General features: G+C 34.8%; 2 protein-coding genes across 4 annotated transcripts in view; both read right to left on the minus strand.

Moving 5' to 3' along the window:
- Positions 1-18,524, minus strand: part of ME1 (malic enzyme 1) — a 196,163-nt gene that overhangs the window by 64,788 nt on the left and 112,851 nt on the right. The window lies entirely within an intron of this gene.
- On the minus strand, positions 5,934-7,047 carry LOC102151970 (TATA box-binding protein-associated factor RNA polymerase I subunit D-like). The gene is given in 3 exon segments (XM_038554637.1): positions 5,934-6,137; positions 6,171-6,804; positions 6,806-7,047. Coding segments are annotated over 2 exon segments (819 nt in total). The 5' UTR covers positions 7,033-7,047; the 3' UTR covers positions 5,934-6,137; positions 6,171-6,212.

An 18,524-nucleotide genomic window follows, 5' to 3' on the forward strand; every position in this document is an offset into this window, starting at 1 on the left:
GATTTTAAGGTGCCAAATCAGGTAAAATCACTACCATTTTTGAAAGGAGATGCTGTCTGCCAACAACAAGAATGTTATTTCATGTTACGTGTTAAGAAATGAAAGTTATATGACACCATCTCTGCTGCTTCAGTTAAACCTTATTCCTCTGAGGCTTCACTCCCCCGCCTTTTTAAAGTTTTTATTTAAATTCCAGTTAGTTAACATACAGTGGTAATATTAGTTTCAGGTGTACAATATAGTGATCCTGCCAAAACTTTTTAAGTGGACCCACAAGTGTGCCTTCGTGACATTTCGTTAAGTGCCTATTAACCCCTTATGTCAAGTAGCCTGTTCTTATACTGAAAAAAACGTGAGGTTTTTTTTTTTTTAAAGATTATTTATTTATTTATTCATGAGAGACACAGAGAGAGAGGCAGAGACAGGCAGAAGGAGAAGCAGGCTCCTCACAGGGATCCCGATGTGGGACTTGATCCCAGGATTGGGATGATGCCCTGAGCCAAAGGCAGATGCTCAACTGCTGAGCCACCCAGGCATCCCAAGGTGAGTTTTCAATTGCAATTTTTTAATCCTTTCCTTGCTTGATTCACTGCTGTGTTGGTCCCTGTTAGTCCCTCTTTTCCTGAAACTCTTATCATTTAGCCTCACTGCTACTACCTTTCCAGCATCTGGCTCCTTTCCTCCACTGGGCTAATAGCGAATAATCTGCCAACATTGAAATATTGAAAGGGGGAATATAAAATTATTTTATGCTTACTACCTGATTTTTAAATTTCTATTCCCCTATGGTATTGATAGGTGTACATGTCTATGGTGACGTTAAAAAGAAGAATGGATGGAAAGTGCATTTTTCTTAGTTTCTTGATTGCAAAAAGTTCTATCTCTAACAACAAATTGCTAAAGGAAAAGAGGCTAAAAACTTACATGCTATATTTCTCTAGTTCTATGATAAACTGTTAAAAGATTTTTAGACTGAATTCCAGCACATTAAATCTTAAAACAACCATCTGTTTTGAAGTAAACTTAATCCCACCTCAAAGAATACTTGAGATGAATGATAGCATTCCTTTATAAGAAAATACAGCAATATACATTCTCTCAAATTTAACTTTTAATACAGCTTGTGAACTATGTAATTAAAATAGACAAGCCACTTAGATATCCATTACATTGCCTTTTATAAACAGAATATTTATATTCTTATATTCATTCTAAGAGACAAGATGTGCAGTGCCAACCACTTACTACCATACCTTTTTAATAGTGTGTGAAATTCAACAGCTTTTGAATCTGAGTTCTTAGGCCTCACTTTACTCAGAATCAGCCAACAATTCTACATTTGCAGGAAATTCACCTGAAAACCAAAGCTCACATTGCCCACCACAAGTATGTTAGTTCTGGGTCATGGATAATCAAAAGTCATGGAAGACTGGAGGCTTAGTTGGTCTTGTGGCAGAACGGGAATAACACTATGGAGTTTAAGGCAACACAACATCTGGATAAGATTCATACAGGATATGCTAAGGTAAGGCCACAGTTCACACCATCAAACTAAAACTGAGAACAAAACTTAAATTTGTAATTCAAATTAGTGTGCTGCAAAGCTCCCTCATCTTTTCGTATCTCCTGCCATCTGCATCTCAGACTTCTGAATCTAGGGTCAAGGTTTCCTGGTCTAACACACAAACGGCTTGGAAGTTGATGCTACAGTCATCACAAGAAAAAGTTGAAAAAACTCAAACTAAATAGCTCTTCATAGACCAATCATACTGAACCAAAAAGACAAACAGGCAAATACAGATGATCACAGTTTACTGGAAGCAGAAGGGCAGGAGCAACCTGGCCACTGGAGCCAATATCTGTGCCAATGTTTTCAACTGTAATTGATGAATTGCTGGCAGCTCAGTGAAGACTAACTTGAGAGTTAAGAACTCCCGGGGTGCCCACTCTTGCTGGGGGGGGGGGGGGGTTGATAATCCCTTACAGTTTTATCCTCTAAGAACCTAACCAGGTTCTCACAGTGAAGATCAGAGAAAAATTCCCTTACGCTTACAGCGGAAGGAAAGCAAAAGTAACCATTTTGAAATACTCCCAATGTTTCTGTTCTCCTTGGAAAAGGCCCCTCTGGCCTTCAAGATGGGGGGAGGGAAATACACATCTTAGGCTCACTAAAGGCTGAGACCTAAGCATAGGACTACAGCATGCCTTCCCTCCCCCCACATCATTTTTTTTTCTTTAAGATTTATTTATTATATATATAGAGAGAGCATGCATACAGAGAGGGAAAAGGAGAAGCCGACTCCCCACTGAGCAGGGAGCCCCACATGGGGCTTATCCCAGAATCTGGGGATCATGATCTGAGCCAAAGCCAGAGCCACCCAGGTGTATCTCACCCCACATCTTATTAACACGTCAACAGGGCTCTTCTAACAGGAGATTTCAGATAAAAGAACTGCAAGCCTCAGACTCTATTGAAGATGTAGGAAAATCCAAAGACAACAAGGGAGACAAAAACAAGGACACTGAAAAAATTTTGCCTCCTAACATCACAGCTACAGCAGACTGTAAACCCAATCTAACTCCTAGCCAGAGAAAAAAACCTTCACATTAAAGACCTGTATACTTATTCAGTCCCTTTTATATCATACATCCTATCCAGCTTTCAACAAAAAATTACAAGGTATGCTAACTCCCCTGCCTTTTTAAATAGAAAAATACAGTTGGAAAAGACAAAGCATGGGGGGATCCCTGGGTGGCGCAGCGGTTTAGCGCCTGCCTTTGGCCCAGGGCATGATCTGGAGACCCGGGATCGAATCCCACGTCGGGCTCTTGGTGCATGGAGCCTGCTTCTCCTTCTGCCTGTGTCTCTGCCTCTTTCTCTCTCTCTCTCTCTGTGTGACTATCATAAATAAATAAAAATTTAAAAAAATTTAAAAAAAGAAAAGACAAAGCAAACATCAGAATTAGATTCAGATATGATATAGATTTGGGGATAATCAGACCAGGAATTTAAAATAAATGAACATGCTAAAAGACCCAATAGAAAAAGTGGACAACATGCAGGAACATAAGGGTAATGTAGGAAAGAAATGGAAACTAGGAGAATCAAAAGGAAATCCTAAAAATCAAAATCGCAATAAATAAATATTGCATCTGATGGGCTAATTTGTAAACTAGATACAGGAGGGAAAAAAATAGTGGGCTCAAAGATATGTCAATAGAAACTTCTAAAACTAAAATGCAAATAGAGAAAAAGAATAGGATAGTAAAGATACAATATATATAAAATACAATATAATTTGTATACCAAGAGTAGAAGAAAGAAAGGAACAGAAGAAATATTTGAAGTGATAATGCTAAGAATTCTACAAAATTAATGACACATGCCAAACCACAGATCCAGGAAACTCAGAGAATTTCAAACAGATAAATACCCTACCCACCCCACCATCACCAAAAAATAAATAAAATAAAAAAATAAATAAAATAAAAATAAATAAAATCCATAGATATATCTTAAGTATAACCTATCCAAAACTGCAGACAATCAAAGATGAAGATAAAACTATGAAATAAACCTGACGGGAAAAAACACCTTACCTACAAAGAAGAAAGTTAACAATACATCACACTTTTCTTCAGAAACCATGTAAGCAAGAAGAAAGTAGAGTGAAATATTTAATTTTTTCCTTTTAAAATTTTTCTTTTAAAAAACCTAGAATTCTTTACCAACCAAAATTATCCTTCAAAAGTAAAGGAGAAATAAGGCTTTCTCAGACAAATTAAAATTGAAGAAATCTGGGGCAGGAGACTTGCCTTGCAAGCAATATTAAAAGAAGTTCCTCAGAGAGAAGGAAAATAATATAGGTCAGAAACTCAGATCTACATAAAGAAAGGAAAACAGTACCTTTTAAAAAAATCTTAATTTATCTAATAGAGAACAGTTTGTTCAAAACAATAATGGTAATAAAGTATTTGGTGATTATGGTTTATAGATAAGTGAGATGAGTAACAGCAATGTTATAGGGGATGGCAGGAAGGAAATGAATTGGGAATATTGTAACATACCTAGAGTGTCCATGAAGTGATACAGTGTTATTTGAAAGTGGACTTGTATTAGTTGTAAACGTATGTTACAAACTCTGGGGCAACCACTAAAAGTTTTGTTTTTTTTTAAAGAAGTAAAAATGGGGACATCCAGATGGTTCAGGTGTTGAGCATCTGCCTTTGGTTCAGGTCACAATCCCGGGCCCTGGGATTAAGTCCTGCATTGGGCTCCCCTCAGGGAGCCTGCTTCTCCCTCTGCCTATGTCTCTCCCTCTCTCTCTCTCTCTCTCTCTCTCTGTATCTCTCATGAATAAAGTAAATTAAAATTAATAAATAAATCTTTAAAAAAGTAAAAGTGATGCACTAATGCAGATGAGGAAATGAATCTAAGGTCAGAACTTGCTTCTTTTTATACTAGTTAACCCCTTGGCCTTCCTTTACCTACATGTCTGTTACATGTGTCTTCTGGAGCAATGTGTATATAAAGTTTTGGATGGTCCAATTGCTCTATCTTTTTGCAGTTCATGTTTCAGCAACATGATGAATATATTAAAGAAAAAAAACAAAAAAAGCTGCACACAATACTGAAGAACTGATCCCACAACCACACTGACCAAACACACGGACGCATGTTGCAGAATTCTATTAAGCCTTGCCTCACAGTGAACATGTAACTAGGTAGTGGTCAGTTATAACAGAACTCTGTACAGATGAGTCTGATGATACTAGTAGTAAAAATGTATCTATACCAGTGCCTAGAACACCACCTGGCATATAGCATAAACTTGATATTTATTAAATGAATAAATGAATTGATGTAAAAAGGAAGAATATTTGATACCAGCTGACAAAATTTTTTTAAATGTTATTTATCAACTTGCTTCAACATCCATCTTAGAAGTAAAATGAAGTCTCCTATATTGGTTTGCATTTCTGAAGTCTAACTTTACACAAGTATTTAAGAGTATGCCTGGGAAAGATCTTACATCTGGCACATTAAAAGGTATTGAGATCAGGTGTCTAAGTGTTTAAACATAAAAACACTCACTTGTGGAAAAAATACTTTGAAAGCTTTCCAGGTATGTTTGCATATTTAGGCAGCCTTACCCCATGATTAAAGCCAATTTCATGGAAATTGAATATAACTTTTCAAAATATCTAGGGATGATGGTGAATCAAAATGTACAAAGTGAATAAAATATGCCCCTAATTTTAATTTCATATGGTTTGGCACTTAAGAAAAAGAACAGTTAATACTATTTTTTCTATAAAAGCTAGAAAAGACAAGTGAAATAGGTCCTCTCTGACAACTCATCTTCCCCACATTATTTATCAGGTACACTATATTCTTACAGCACCCTACCCTCATTTCCACTAAAGGTTTATTAAAAATGTCTATTTATTTATATATCTTCCCAATTGTGCTGAGTTCCTTAAAAGCATTTAGCAAAATGAATGCTTCAAATGTTCAATGTGTTTGTTCAATGAGTATATAATTCAAAGTACCCTAAAAATTTTCTTCAACTAAGTTTACAGAAATCATTGGCATGATTGCAGAATAGCTCTGGAAGACTAGACTAGTTTCTCTGTTTACTGGTCAATAATGTTTTTGTTTTTGTTGTTCCCTTTACCCTAACATCTATCTGTTTTCCATTATATCCATATAGCATACCCAGAGGGAAAGTATAACTTAGTAAAAATTATTGGTATGATTGTGAACCCACACCGAAGCACACATTCACATTACATCCTGTTTGGCTACAACATGCTCTTTTCCTGCATACAGCATTATATTGCTAAAATCGACCAAATTATCAAATTAAAGTGGCTAATTTTCTTTTTTTTCTTTTTTTTTATTTAAAATTAATAAATTTTTATTTAAGATATTTGACAAAGTTAATAAAATTTTTATTTAAGATATTTGACATGTGATTCCTTCTGCCGCCAATCACCATAGTTCCACCAAAGCCAGAGTGATGATCTTCAAAATAGCACTTTTAAAACAAACTTTTGTTCAATCCACAGCTGTCACTGTCCAGAGGTCTTCTCGGATCTCCACTTGAATATGGACATACTTCAAAAACTCCCCACTGTAATCTTTGAGGTCCAATTTCTTTAGAGCCCTTTAAGTCCAGACACTGTTTTCAAGTGAAAAGCCTTAATATTCATATTCCTATCTCTTCCTTTTCAGACCATTCTATCCTCTGTCCCATGTTTTTGGATTTTGATGCTCTCTTTTTAGACGAAGCAGCTTCTTCAGTATATTCCTCTTGTCCTAAATACAGATTCATTTTCTTTGGTATTTCAGAACTTACTATGAATTCATTATTGTCCACCAATTTGATATCACATCCATCATCATGTTCAAGAGTTGTTGCAGCCTCTTCCACTGTTTCTGACTCTTCAATAGGAGAGAGAGATCCATCATCATCCAAGTATTTGTATCTACGACTGTCAAAATCTTCCCTTTCTAAATCTTCACCAACATTCATTTGTTTCAAGGATTCCTTGAGATAGTATTCATACTTCAATTTTTCAAGGTAGTTGAAAAATCCTCTTGCCACCGCTTGCTCAAAGCTTAAAATCTTTCTCCATGGTAATGGCTTTTTTACATTCTCAGATTCTAAAAATGGGAACCCAGATCCTTTGTCTTTAACTTGTTTCTTATTTATTTGGGAGCGTCTAGTGGTTTTTCTTCCTTCTGGTCTTCCCCTTGGTCTTTCTTTTGGCTTATATTTCCTCTTTTTACGTTTCTTTTTTTTTGAATCTTTCAAAAATAGCTTTTAAAGTCAGTGGTCTTGGTTCAAAAGAGGAGTCACTAGATGAATCCCTTGCTTCAACACCTCCAGATGAACGAACAAACTTTCTAATAGGGTTTCTTTGCCCCTGTTTTGGTAAGTAAGGGACACACTGAGTCTTAAATAAGCTGCTACCAGAAGAATTATCACTTTCATTGTCAATTTCTAGAGCTGAATTAGATGCCATTATAGGTTGAGAAAATTCGTTACTTATTCTCCCCCAAGTCCTCTCCAAATTGTATTCACCACTTGTTTGCTTCAGAGTTCTCAACAACCACGCGGAAGGAGAAGTGGCTAATTTTCTATTCATAAAGATGTCTGAGAAAATTTTTTACCTCTGTAGGCTGGAATTTAAAATTTCAGACAATGACTTTCTTCCTCATTAAAAAAATAACACATTGCTGTAAACAACATCTAATGGCAACCAATGCATAGCAGAGTATAAGGTGATTCTGAAGAAAAACAGCACTTCCATTCTTTTTATGTTTTTACAGAAATAACACGAATTCTTATTAAAGTGACATATAAACATTAACATAAATTGAGATAAAATTTAGGAACAAAGGCCAAAACACATGATGAATTCAAGGGCTTTATTAGCTGGATGAAATCTGCTTGTAAGGGAGAATACAATTTCAAAAGAAATCTATTTACTCTCTGTTTACAATTTAACATGCATTAAGTACAGGATATATTTGCTTGTTTTGTCTTAACATTACAATGAAAAAGTAGGAATGGGAGTAGAATAGATTATAAAACTAACAACCTTAACTATCGTAGTATACTAGATATTTAATAGTTATTGAAAAGTTACTATGTGCTAGGGACTATTCAAAACCAAGTGGATTGGCTCACTCAGTTTTGTTCTTTAACTTGCAACAAAAAGCATGAATGCTTTAATTCTGGTAAACTACCCAATAAATCTTAATGTGAAATATTTTGACATCAGAGAAATGTTTAATGCACTCAACAAGTATTTCCTGAGTGCTTCCTACAGTCAGGCTCTGGGGATACAGCTGTGAACAAAATAGACAGAAATCCTTGCCCTTCTGGAGTGTATCGTGCATTTGGGGGAGACAGACAATAAATTATAAATAAATTATATAACATGTTATGAAGTGGTAATCAGCACAGAGAAAAACACAAGACAGAAGGGAGACACAGAAAGCCAGCATGAGACATGCAATTTAAGACAGAATGATGCAGGTAGGCTTTAGAGAGGGGATAAATGAGGAAAGACTTGAAGGAGGGGAGGAAAAGGGAGAGAGGAAGGCATGCAGGTTCAAGAGACCAGCAAGGGCAAAGACTGTGAGGTGGGAGCACCCCTGAAGTGTACAAGAAACAGCAAGACTTGGAATTCCCATTGAATGAAACTCCCCCTGAATTCACATGCATTTCCTATTTGTTTATAACTCAAATACCAGAAAATATCATCACACAGTTTTGTTTAGAAAATCATATAGGGAAACAGAGAAATTCATAGTTTTCAACCGAATTACCTAGTTTTCAACAACTGCTTATTCACAGTTGTTAGGGTACTGCTTATCTTCATGGCTATCTGTTTAAAATTCAGCCAAAAGTTTACAGTTGTTTCTATTTTCACTATTGTACCAAAAGTTGCATTTGTAAGACATCTGTCCTATAGATAGATGCCAGGCCATTTGCATGTGACGTATCTGGTTAACACTCCTTTAGATCATAGAAGAATGTAGTACAATGATTAAGAGGGGTGGCTGGGTGGCTCAGCTACCCAGGTAGCTGAAGGTTAAGTGTCTGCCTTCAGCTCCTGGACCTGCAGAGATCTCTGCAGGCTCTCCTCTTGCTCAGCTGTGGCTGAAGGGAACTAGTGGAACAACACTGGCCCTTTCCAGGACCAGGGAGTTTCGGTTTGAGACTTTTCCATTCCCCCTTCTCTCAAGTGCCTTAGCAGAGCTAGCTATATGGAAAGTAGGGAGTAGGGCAGGCTGGCAGCTCTCCAATGAGAGGCTCAGTTTTTACTGAAGAATCACAGCAGCTGGACTCTTGCTTTCTATTCTGAACTAATTTATTGCCAAGCTGAAGAAAATATATATATATATAATATGTTTTGATCTTACCACATCAAGGATCAAGTCCCACTCCCACATGGGGCTCCCTGCTCAGTGGGGAGCCTGCTTCTCCCTCTCCCTCTGCGCTCTCTCATTCACTTTTTCTCTCTCTCAAATAAATAAAAATCTTAAAAAAAAAAAAAAAAAAAAAAGAAAAAGAAAAGAGCATGGGCTCTAGAGCCAGACTATCTGGACCTGAATCTCAGCCCAATCACTTTCTGGTTGGGTAGCTATTGAAATTTACTTAAGCTCTTTGTGTCTCTGTTTATCTTACCTGAAAAAAAAATGGGAATAAATAATTATAAGAATCTCATAGGGCTGCTTTGAAGATTAAAAGAATGTAAAAGCACTTAGAGCCTGGTAGATGTCTTAAAAATGTGCTAGCTGTTGTGGTTATTTTCACTGTTACTAATACATCTGTCTTGTTTTGTTTTCACGTGTCATAACCAAAATAAGAAGGAATTACTCCTCAATTTTTCATCTTTCTTTCTCTCTTTATGGAATTGGTAAAAATCATTATTTAATTTTTTAAGATTCAAATGCATGAATACATGAATGCATGTGCATCCATGTGTTTAAAAAGCTATGTCTAAATGTCAAGAAAACAACACATTCAAATCAGGTCACCTTCTCTTCTAAGTTAGAAGAAAATATGCCTTTTAATATCTAATACTTATAAGTGCTCAGCAGACTGTAAAAGGTATACTTAAAAACAAATTCCTTTGTTTTTTATAGCATTTAGAAAAATACAAACAAGTGATAAATAGAGGAGCAGGGTTGCTATTCCAGGGATATTCAGTCCTTAAAAAGCACAAAATATGGAAATCTGGAAAATGTGTATTTATATTAAAAGTTTCCTTATAGCCTCAAAGTGTTCTCTGTGTTTATAAAAAGTCCATGTGAAATACTAATTTCCCCACATTCTTCTCTTCAGCTCATGGTAACTACCTTTCTACTTTCTTTTTTTTTCTCTCTCTCTCTCTCTCTCTCTCTCGCTTTTAAAGAGAGAAAGCTTTTACTAGCACATGAGGTGAGGGAGTAGCGAAGGGAGATGCAGAGAGGAATCTTAAACAGGCTTCATGCCCACCCAGAGCTAGAGGCAGGACTCAATCTCACAACCCTGACATCATGACCTGAGCTGAAATCAAGAGTTAGATGCTTAACAGAATGAGCCATCCAGGTGCCCCAGCAATTACTGTTTTACTTTTTATTCTTATGATTTTGACTACCTTAGGTATTTCACATGAATATACTCACATACTACTAAGAATTTAATTTTGGTATGCTTTACTGAAACTGTAGATTCAGTGCCTAGCATTTTAACCTAAACTGAATGGAAATGAATTTTTCCAGGTAAATCAACTATCTCTCTCTCTCTCTCTCTCTCTCCATATATATATATGAAATGGAAAAAAAAAAAGAAATGGGCTAAGGGAATAAATAGGGGGAAAGAGATTATAATATATCTGCTTCTGGGCCAATTGTTTCACTGCATTTGCCCTCATTCTAAGTTAACTCCTCAATCTCTCTTTTGACAAATTCCTATTTCTAAATAACATCTCTACCATACAAATTCTCCAGGGTCACTTTTAACACAAACACCACTAAAACAAACTGAACATTTTAATTCCATCTCATGCATTTACTTGCAGCATTGCTATTTATTCTCTGCGTACATAGGAGATTTATGATAGTTGTAAATTCCCCTGAGCAGACACTACAGGTCTGGATAAATCCAAATATTACAATAACCTAGAGTTTAATTAATAAGGCTAAAGAAGGTTAAAATTATTAGTTGTTACATCTTTAACTGTCTGGAACTGAAAAACAACATAAATGCTTGCTGATTACATCATCTATTAAGTATGGAACACACATAAAGTTAACCTTTCACTTCCTATGTAAAATCCTATTACCTTGAAATACACAGACAATACTAAAGCTTATCCAAAAACATTGAACAAATATACAATCACTCTGCTTCGTTCATTGGTGAAGGATTGTTAGTGTTACAGTACAAAGCCTTATTTCCTTTTAGAATTCAGAATTAGTTTCATATAATCATTCGATACATACTCCCTTAAGGTTATACACAGTCTTCAGATACAACTTCTGGGACATTCCAGAACTGTAAGACTTTACCTTGGCCCTCAGTCAACAACCATTTGTTGAGCATCTATTATGTATTATTATAAGTGTCCTAAAGGAAAAGAAAAAAGACCTAATCCTTGACTTCTAGTATCTTCAAGACTTAGTGCCAACTCAGGCGAATTAATGTAATTATAACTCAGTGTGATACATGCTATTAGAGTATATCCATGCTCAGGAACCATAGAGGACTTCTTTAATCTAGACTGGGATAGTCTAGCTATTTAAGCTGAGTTCTGAAAGAAAAGCAAGAATTAAATAAGCAGAAACAGTGGGGCAAGAAACAGTATGTATGTGGACAGAGTAGCAAGAGTGACATGCACAAGCAATTAAAACTTTTTTTTTCCTTTTAAACATTTATTTATTTTAGAGAGAGAGCACAAGTGAGCTGGGGGGAGAGAGCAAAGGAAAAGGAAAAGAGAATTTCAAGCAGACTCAAAGCTGAGTGCAGAGCCTCAGGGCTAGATCTCACCACCCTGAGATCACAATCTGAGCCAAACCATGAAACTGATGCTTAACCGACTAAACCACCCAGTGCCCCAAAACTGGTTCTTTATAAATGGTGCAAAGAATACATGGTAAGAAAGGAAGGTGAAGTGCATGTGCCAAATTAGGAAGGGATTTATTTGTAGAAAATGAAAATAGTTAATAAAAGGGTAAAGATAAATACATGAGAACTTATTAATATAACACAAAAGACAACTAGAAGTTACCTAAGGTTTCTGAGATGGTGATAAAGATATAGAGTGCTCAAGGTCTAGGGAAGTTGGGTATGGTTATACAAATGGAATCAGGGCATGGATCAAGGACATATCAGAAGAACTGTCTAGATGGATTTAGTAATGAATTTGTTCTTGAGGTAAAGGCACAGTAAAGCACGGGGGAGTCATAGAAGATACTCCAGAAGAAGTAATTACTTCAATATGCTTTAAGATATAATCAGATGATACAGATATAGATATCTGAGAAAGAGAGAGAGAGAGAAAGGACTGGCCTACTTGATTGGCATAAATGGCTTATGTTATGCTTAAGTCTCATTTTAATCACTGCAAAGTTAATTCAATGGTTTTTAATGTCTTTGTATCATTTTTATTGTATTTACTTTTAGTTTTTATTATGAACCCACTCTAAAGCTGACTATAAAAGTAATATGTAGCATAGGGAATAAATGCAAGGCAAATAAAAACTTTTTGTGAGGGATGCCTGGATGGCTCAGCAGTTAAGCATCTGCCTTCAGCTCAGGGCATGATCCTGGAGTCCAGGGATCAAGTTCCGCATCAGGCTCCTCAGGGAGCCTGCTTCTCCCTCTGCCTTATGTCTCTGCCTCTGCCTCTCTGTCTCTCATGAATTAATAAAAAAAAAACTTTTTGTGAAATATTTTCTCTTGAATTCATCACCTAGCCATCTGTCTCTTGAGCTCCTAATAAACGAACTTTGAGTAACAAGAGTATGCTAAAGTTTGTGTAAACAAAATAATTTAAGATGTTGAATGAGAAGCTTATTCCTCTGGGTCAAGCATAATTATATAATGTGATGATCAAACATTTTCAACTGACTGATAATGATAACAATTATCAATGAACTGATGAATTTTATGATACAGATCAACCCAAATGTTGAAACAAAATGCAGCTTCTTTAATACTTTACTAGAACTAAACTTGGAACATTTTAGAGAATATTTAGTTCTAATCCATCCTCCACTTAAGGCAGAAATCTTTATATATTAAGCATATCTCCCTACGTACTTAGAGTGACAGAGAGGTCACAAATATTATTAACAACAAAAACAACCAAGAATAACAACTAGTGAGTGATTTTTATACGCAAGCATTATAGTAAGTACTTTTACATACATTATTTTGGGATAATGCCAACTATTAAATGTTCTATCTAATATTAAACTGAATTTACCAGCCTATAACTTTTAACTAAATTATTGGCTCAAATCATGCTTCCTAGGAAAAAAATTATAATTACTATTTATAGCACTTAATAAAAGTAATTTCTTAAATGTCTTATCTCAATCATCTCTGAAGTGGGTACTGTTACTATTTTTCAAGAAAAGGAACTAAGCCTTAGGGAAAGTCAGTAACTTTCCCAAGAGTGCAAATGTGGTAGATGATGGAGCTGAGGAATGATTTCAAACGCCAGGTTTTACTTACATTTGTCCCTGAGACATGGCTTTTGTAGTCTGGCAAAATTAGGTTTCTAAACTTCCTGAGCTGAGTCAGATCTCAAACCACTGAAATAAAAAAGTCATGCTATGCGGCCTCTAAAGAAATGGACTGTGAACCTATTCCAGGCAACACCACATGTGCTCAGTATGACTGAACCTTTTGCCATTCAAATTTCTACACTTCTCAATCAAACCATATCGGTTAACAATAAATTTAACAACTGCTTGTCTTGTGTTCTGTTTATAAATGTAGTAATCTCTACCATAAATACTATAGGATATGGTATTATTTTGACTGAAGAGGTGAAAAAAATGGGTCACCATCTGTGAATGCCAAAAAGGAAAACAGTCTTATGAATTAATCCTTACATCACAGTTAAATTGAAATTATGGCATGCTGTGTTCATTTTGGCTTGTTTTACAGTTTATGAAATAAAAACAACAGTCAATGATGGAAAACTGAGTTGCCAGAAAGTGATCATCTTGGTAATATGAATGGTTATTTTGTTTTTAACTCGATCATAGCAAATTTTATACAAATTTTGTTACAGCTTTAAATGACAGAATTGTGAAATCTATAGTTCAAAAAATATTTACCACCAATTTACATTAAACGTAGTTGCTTTATGTAATATACCAACTTCAGTACTTATCTCCACCCCTCAAGGGATAGCCTGTTCATGAAGCCTGAGAAAATCAGGTTCTCCTTTCCACATAAAAATAATGCTAGTAACTCATCAAAAGTAAAGCACGATTAAAATTTAATTTTCTAATAATGGTGTAATATTTGTGTCAATGCACTCACATTCTCTTATGTGGCCTCCCTTTGAGTAGTTCAGTTCAATTCAACAAAGGTCTACTGTGTATCTATTCTGTGCTAGGCACTGATGTAGAAACCTGTTCATAAAAAGAACTAGATCCCTGTCCTTGGGGGTGCACACATTCTGGGGGCTGAAACACATAATAAGCAGTAAATGTAACAAATGCTAAATTATATACAATTATAAAATAAGAAAAAGTATAGCAAGGCAAGAATATCAGGAGACCCAGGAATTGGCAGAAGGTGGGCAAAGTTCAGTATTATTTGGGGTCATCAGGATAAGTCTAGAAGAATGAAAGATTTCAACAAATACTAGAAAGGATTAGATTGTTAAGTCGATTTCTGGGGGAGAATATTTCAGACAGAGAGAAGAGCAAAAACAAATATTTTAAGTGGGAAATGTGTTAGGAGGTCAATGACTGTAAAGGCAGTGCAGACAGGATGGCTGCAGGATTGCTCATCAGAGAGGCCAGGAGTGGCTGTGAGGAGGACCAGCTTTTACTCATGGAAATGCACTGCCTATAAGGCTAGGTCAACACAGAATAAAACAGCAAATTATTTTCGCATTTCCTACTGAACAAAAAACTCCCCTTAATTCCTGACCTTACCCTAAACCAACTTTCTAACTTTGCTTCTGTAACAATTCTTTTCCTTTCAGCATCTTTAATCCCCATTAATGAAACTATATCTCCTTCAAATATTGTTATAGTATCCTCCATCAAATTGGCCACACAGATAATCTTTAAAAATAAAAACTAAACTGTGCTCTCACAAGTGCATAATCGCTTTATCTTTGTTTATAAGTACATTCAAATTGAGGAGGGCAAAAGAAGATTACAACCTATTTTGACCCATAAAGCACTGCTGCTGATGGTGTTTTCTGGTTTTGTCTGGTTTGGTTTTGGTTTTTGCTTTTGTTTTTAATCTATGAGCATAATAAAGGAAATCCACCTAGTCTCCTTTTTTAATATTACCAATAAGCAGATATATACTCATTCTTGTTTTCCAATTTATTATGCATTGTAATATACATGGAAAACTATAAGAAACATAAGCTTTTAAGGAACTAGGCTGCTTTACCTTGCTAAATAAAAGTCAAGATTAATAAAGAGAGACAAAGAGGAAGCACGATACACAGATTTTATCAAATCTTAATGATCGTCTTTAATAAATATAATAATTTACCCCTAATAAACTCGAATAAAATATTTAGGGATTCTACTATATAGACCTCAATGTCAATTCAAAAAGAAAAAATAATGTGTTGGCCATGTGTATGCTTTCTTTGGGAAAATGTTCATGTTGTCTACCCATTTTTTTTTAACGGGTTAATTTGGTTTTTTTGGTGTTCACTTTTATAAATTCCTTATAGGTTTTGGATACTAACCTTTTATCAGATGTATCATTTGCAAATATCTTCTCCCATTTCATAGGATGCCTTTAGTTTTGTTGATTGTTTCTTTTGCAGAAGCTAGAGTTTCCTTGAAGAGTTAAAAACAGAAGTACTCTACAATCCAGCAATTGGACTACTAGGTATTTACCCAAAGAATACAAAAATACGGATTCCAAGGAATACATGCACCTCAGTGTCTATAGCAGCATTATCAACAATAGCTAAATTATGAAAAATGTCTATCAACTGATGAATGGATAAAGAAAATGTGGTATAAATAAAAATAGAATATTAGCAATAAAAAAGAGTAAAATCTTGACATTTGTAAAGATGTGGATGAAGCTATAGAGGATTAGGCTAAGCAAAATAAATTCAGTTAGAGAAAGACAAATACCTTATTATTTCACTCACATGGAGAATTTAACAAACAAAACAGATCAACACAGGAAAAAGAAAAAAAAAAATGGAGAGAGGCAATCCAGAAAACAGACTCTTAACTACAGAGAACAAACTGATGGTTACTGGAGGGGACGTAACCAAAATGGATTAAGGAATGCTCTTGTGATGAGCACCAGGTTGTATAAGGACGTGATGAATCACTAAATTCTACACCTGAAATTAATATTACACTGCAAGTTAACTAGCTGGAATTTGAATAAAAACTTGAAAAAAAAGAAACAATGATGGATACAATAGGAATTTATCAAAATACTTTCTTCTTCAGAAAAACTTCAAGATCTAAAACATAAATGTATCTATACAATTAAAATTCAAATCTTTACCCAGGCAGAATTACTTTATTTGGAAAATTGTGTGTTTCTCTAGTTTACATTAGTGAGCCACCTTTCCTTTATGTAAATGTCATTGTAGTTTCATGAAAGTTGGATTCAATGTTTAAGGCATGCTTTTTGAAAAGCAGTTATTTTATGCCCAGTATGTGGTAGAGTATATCGTGGGATACTCAGAAAAATAGTAACCCCTTGAAAAAAAAGTTCTTTTTCTGACACAATTCATATTCTAGTAAAGAAAACAGGGCACAGTGGAATATGTTCATAAGAGTCAAACAAATAGAATAAAACCAGTATAAAACATTTATATTCATATTAAAAGAATGCCAGAATTAACACATTAGAATTAATGATTTTTTAAAAATTGATTAGGCAAGGAAAGCACCTAAAACGAAAAAGCTGTGAACCATGTTCAGCAAGAAATGAAGATAAATTTAACTATTCCTCAAGTCAAACTGGTTCCCCTAAGGCTGGGCCAGGATACAGACAAAAATGCAAAATGAACAAAATATCCCCCTTAAATCTTTAAATATAAATATAAATCTATGTATTCTTTTTTTATATGTACATATTCTTACATACATACACGTACAGCATACCTGCAGATTTCTATATGATCTATGTTTTTTATTCACTTGAAAAAAGTGGACAATGAGATATAATTAGAAATAGAATTTTTAAAATAAATGTTTCTTTCTTTTGTTTTTTGAGAGAGAGAGAGTGCAAATGGTGGGGGGTGGCAGAAGGAGAAGTGAAAGAATCTCAAGCAATTGCCCCCCCCACAGGGGGCTTGATCTCACAACCCTGAGATCATGACCAGAGCTAAAATGAAGAGTCAGACACTTAACTGACTGATCCACCCAGGCACCCCTAGAAATAAAAATTTTAGGAAAAATATGGCCTTGGTTAAATTGTCAATCTGATCCTTCTTTGTATGGAAAAGTGGGAAAAAAAACCTCTGAGTCATAAATTTCATCTGAGTCATGTTCCTTGGTAAGTAACATGGTTACTGATTTTTCTCATATTGACATTCTTTCCATTTGATTTTTTTTTTCAAATGGTTTACATCACCTTTGGACCACAGAAAAAAATAGCAGATGGTGTCCCAGAGAGTCATATGTTTTCATTAAATTTCTTATGAAAACCAAAGTAAATTATGCTGATTAAAATGATGGGTGGAATCCAAAAGGCCTCAGATTTATAGATAAAATCATCTAAGTTATAAATATATCCATTCAACTAAAAAAAGTTGGCATAAAAGGCAATGATTGGAACAGGTGGAAGAAAGCAGCATAGAAAGTTAGTGATGAAATTCACTGCAGCAGAAATGGCAGAAAGACAAACAATAGGAACAAATGATAAGCCCCAAACTTTAGCATGGTTAAGTAACTATTAAATTGCAATCTTGTGTAAGGGTGAAGAGCACATAAAACTTGTATTTCTGATGGCTTCTTCAAAAAGAATATTACAAATAATAATAAACTTAGTAAATCTGGCCATGATGATCAGGGGCTATATATCTTATTCTTATCTTATTCTTCGAGAACTCTGACCAAATTAAAACTCTGTGAATGTGAATAGACACACAGAGGCTTTATTTTAATACTGAGTGAATGAAAAAAAAAAAAACATCACTTTATGAAAACACTATCAACATACCCTGCAGTATATGGCAGATGGCATGGGGCTTTAGACGAAGATTATTTCTCTTAAATATTATGTGACTGACCATAATAAAATTTGCGATGGCCACCAAGGTTGAGGAAAAGTCATCTAAATATTATTATAATCATCTTTTTGGCCATTCCTTGTGCTTTTAATTGACTTTTAATTTTGATCATTTAAAGTAAAAAAGGAAAAAAAAAACTTAAAATAGAGTCTTTGCTGAATAGTTTTTATTTTTTTCATTAAAAAAAGTAATAGCAGCTTTTTAAAAACTCACTTGAGGTACAGCTTTTTTTCCTCATTTAATTAATAATCATCAATGAAATTCTAATATTGAGAATTTTAGGCAGCAAAGCTGAAGCAACCATTACTTTTCTTATTAACATTCAGGGGCAACTGATTCAAGAAAAAGAAGGCTACTATATGGAGGGGGTGTAAAAAAGTATAGTTTTAGAATATGTTCAAATTTAATTTTTTATCAACTTATAACCATTATAAACATAGGATGTTATGTGCAAACCTTGCAATAATCATAAAGCAAAAACTTTTAATAAATACGTAAGAGAAAATGACAAAGAAGTCTGAACATAAAGAAAGCCA

The sequence above is a fragment of the Canis lupus genome, chromosome 12 (assembly GCF_011100685.1).
Source record: "Canis lupus familiaris isolate Mischka breed German Shepherd chromosome 12, alternate assembly UU_Cfam_GSD_1.0, whole genome shotgun sequence".
Taxonomy (NCBI): domain Eukaryota; kingdom Metazoa; phylum Chordata; class Mammalia; order Carnivora; family Canidae; genus Canis; species Canis lupus.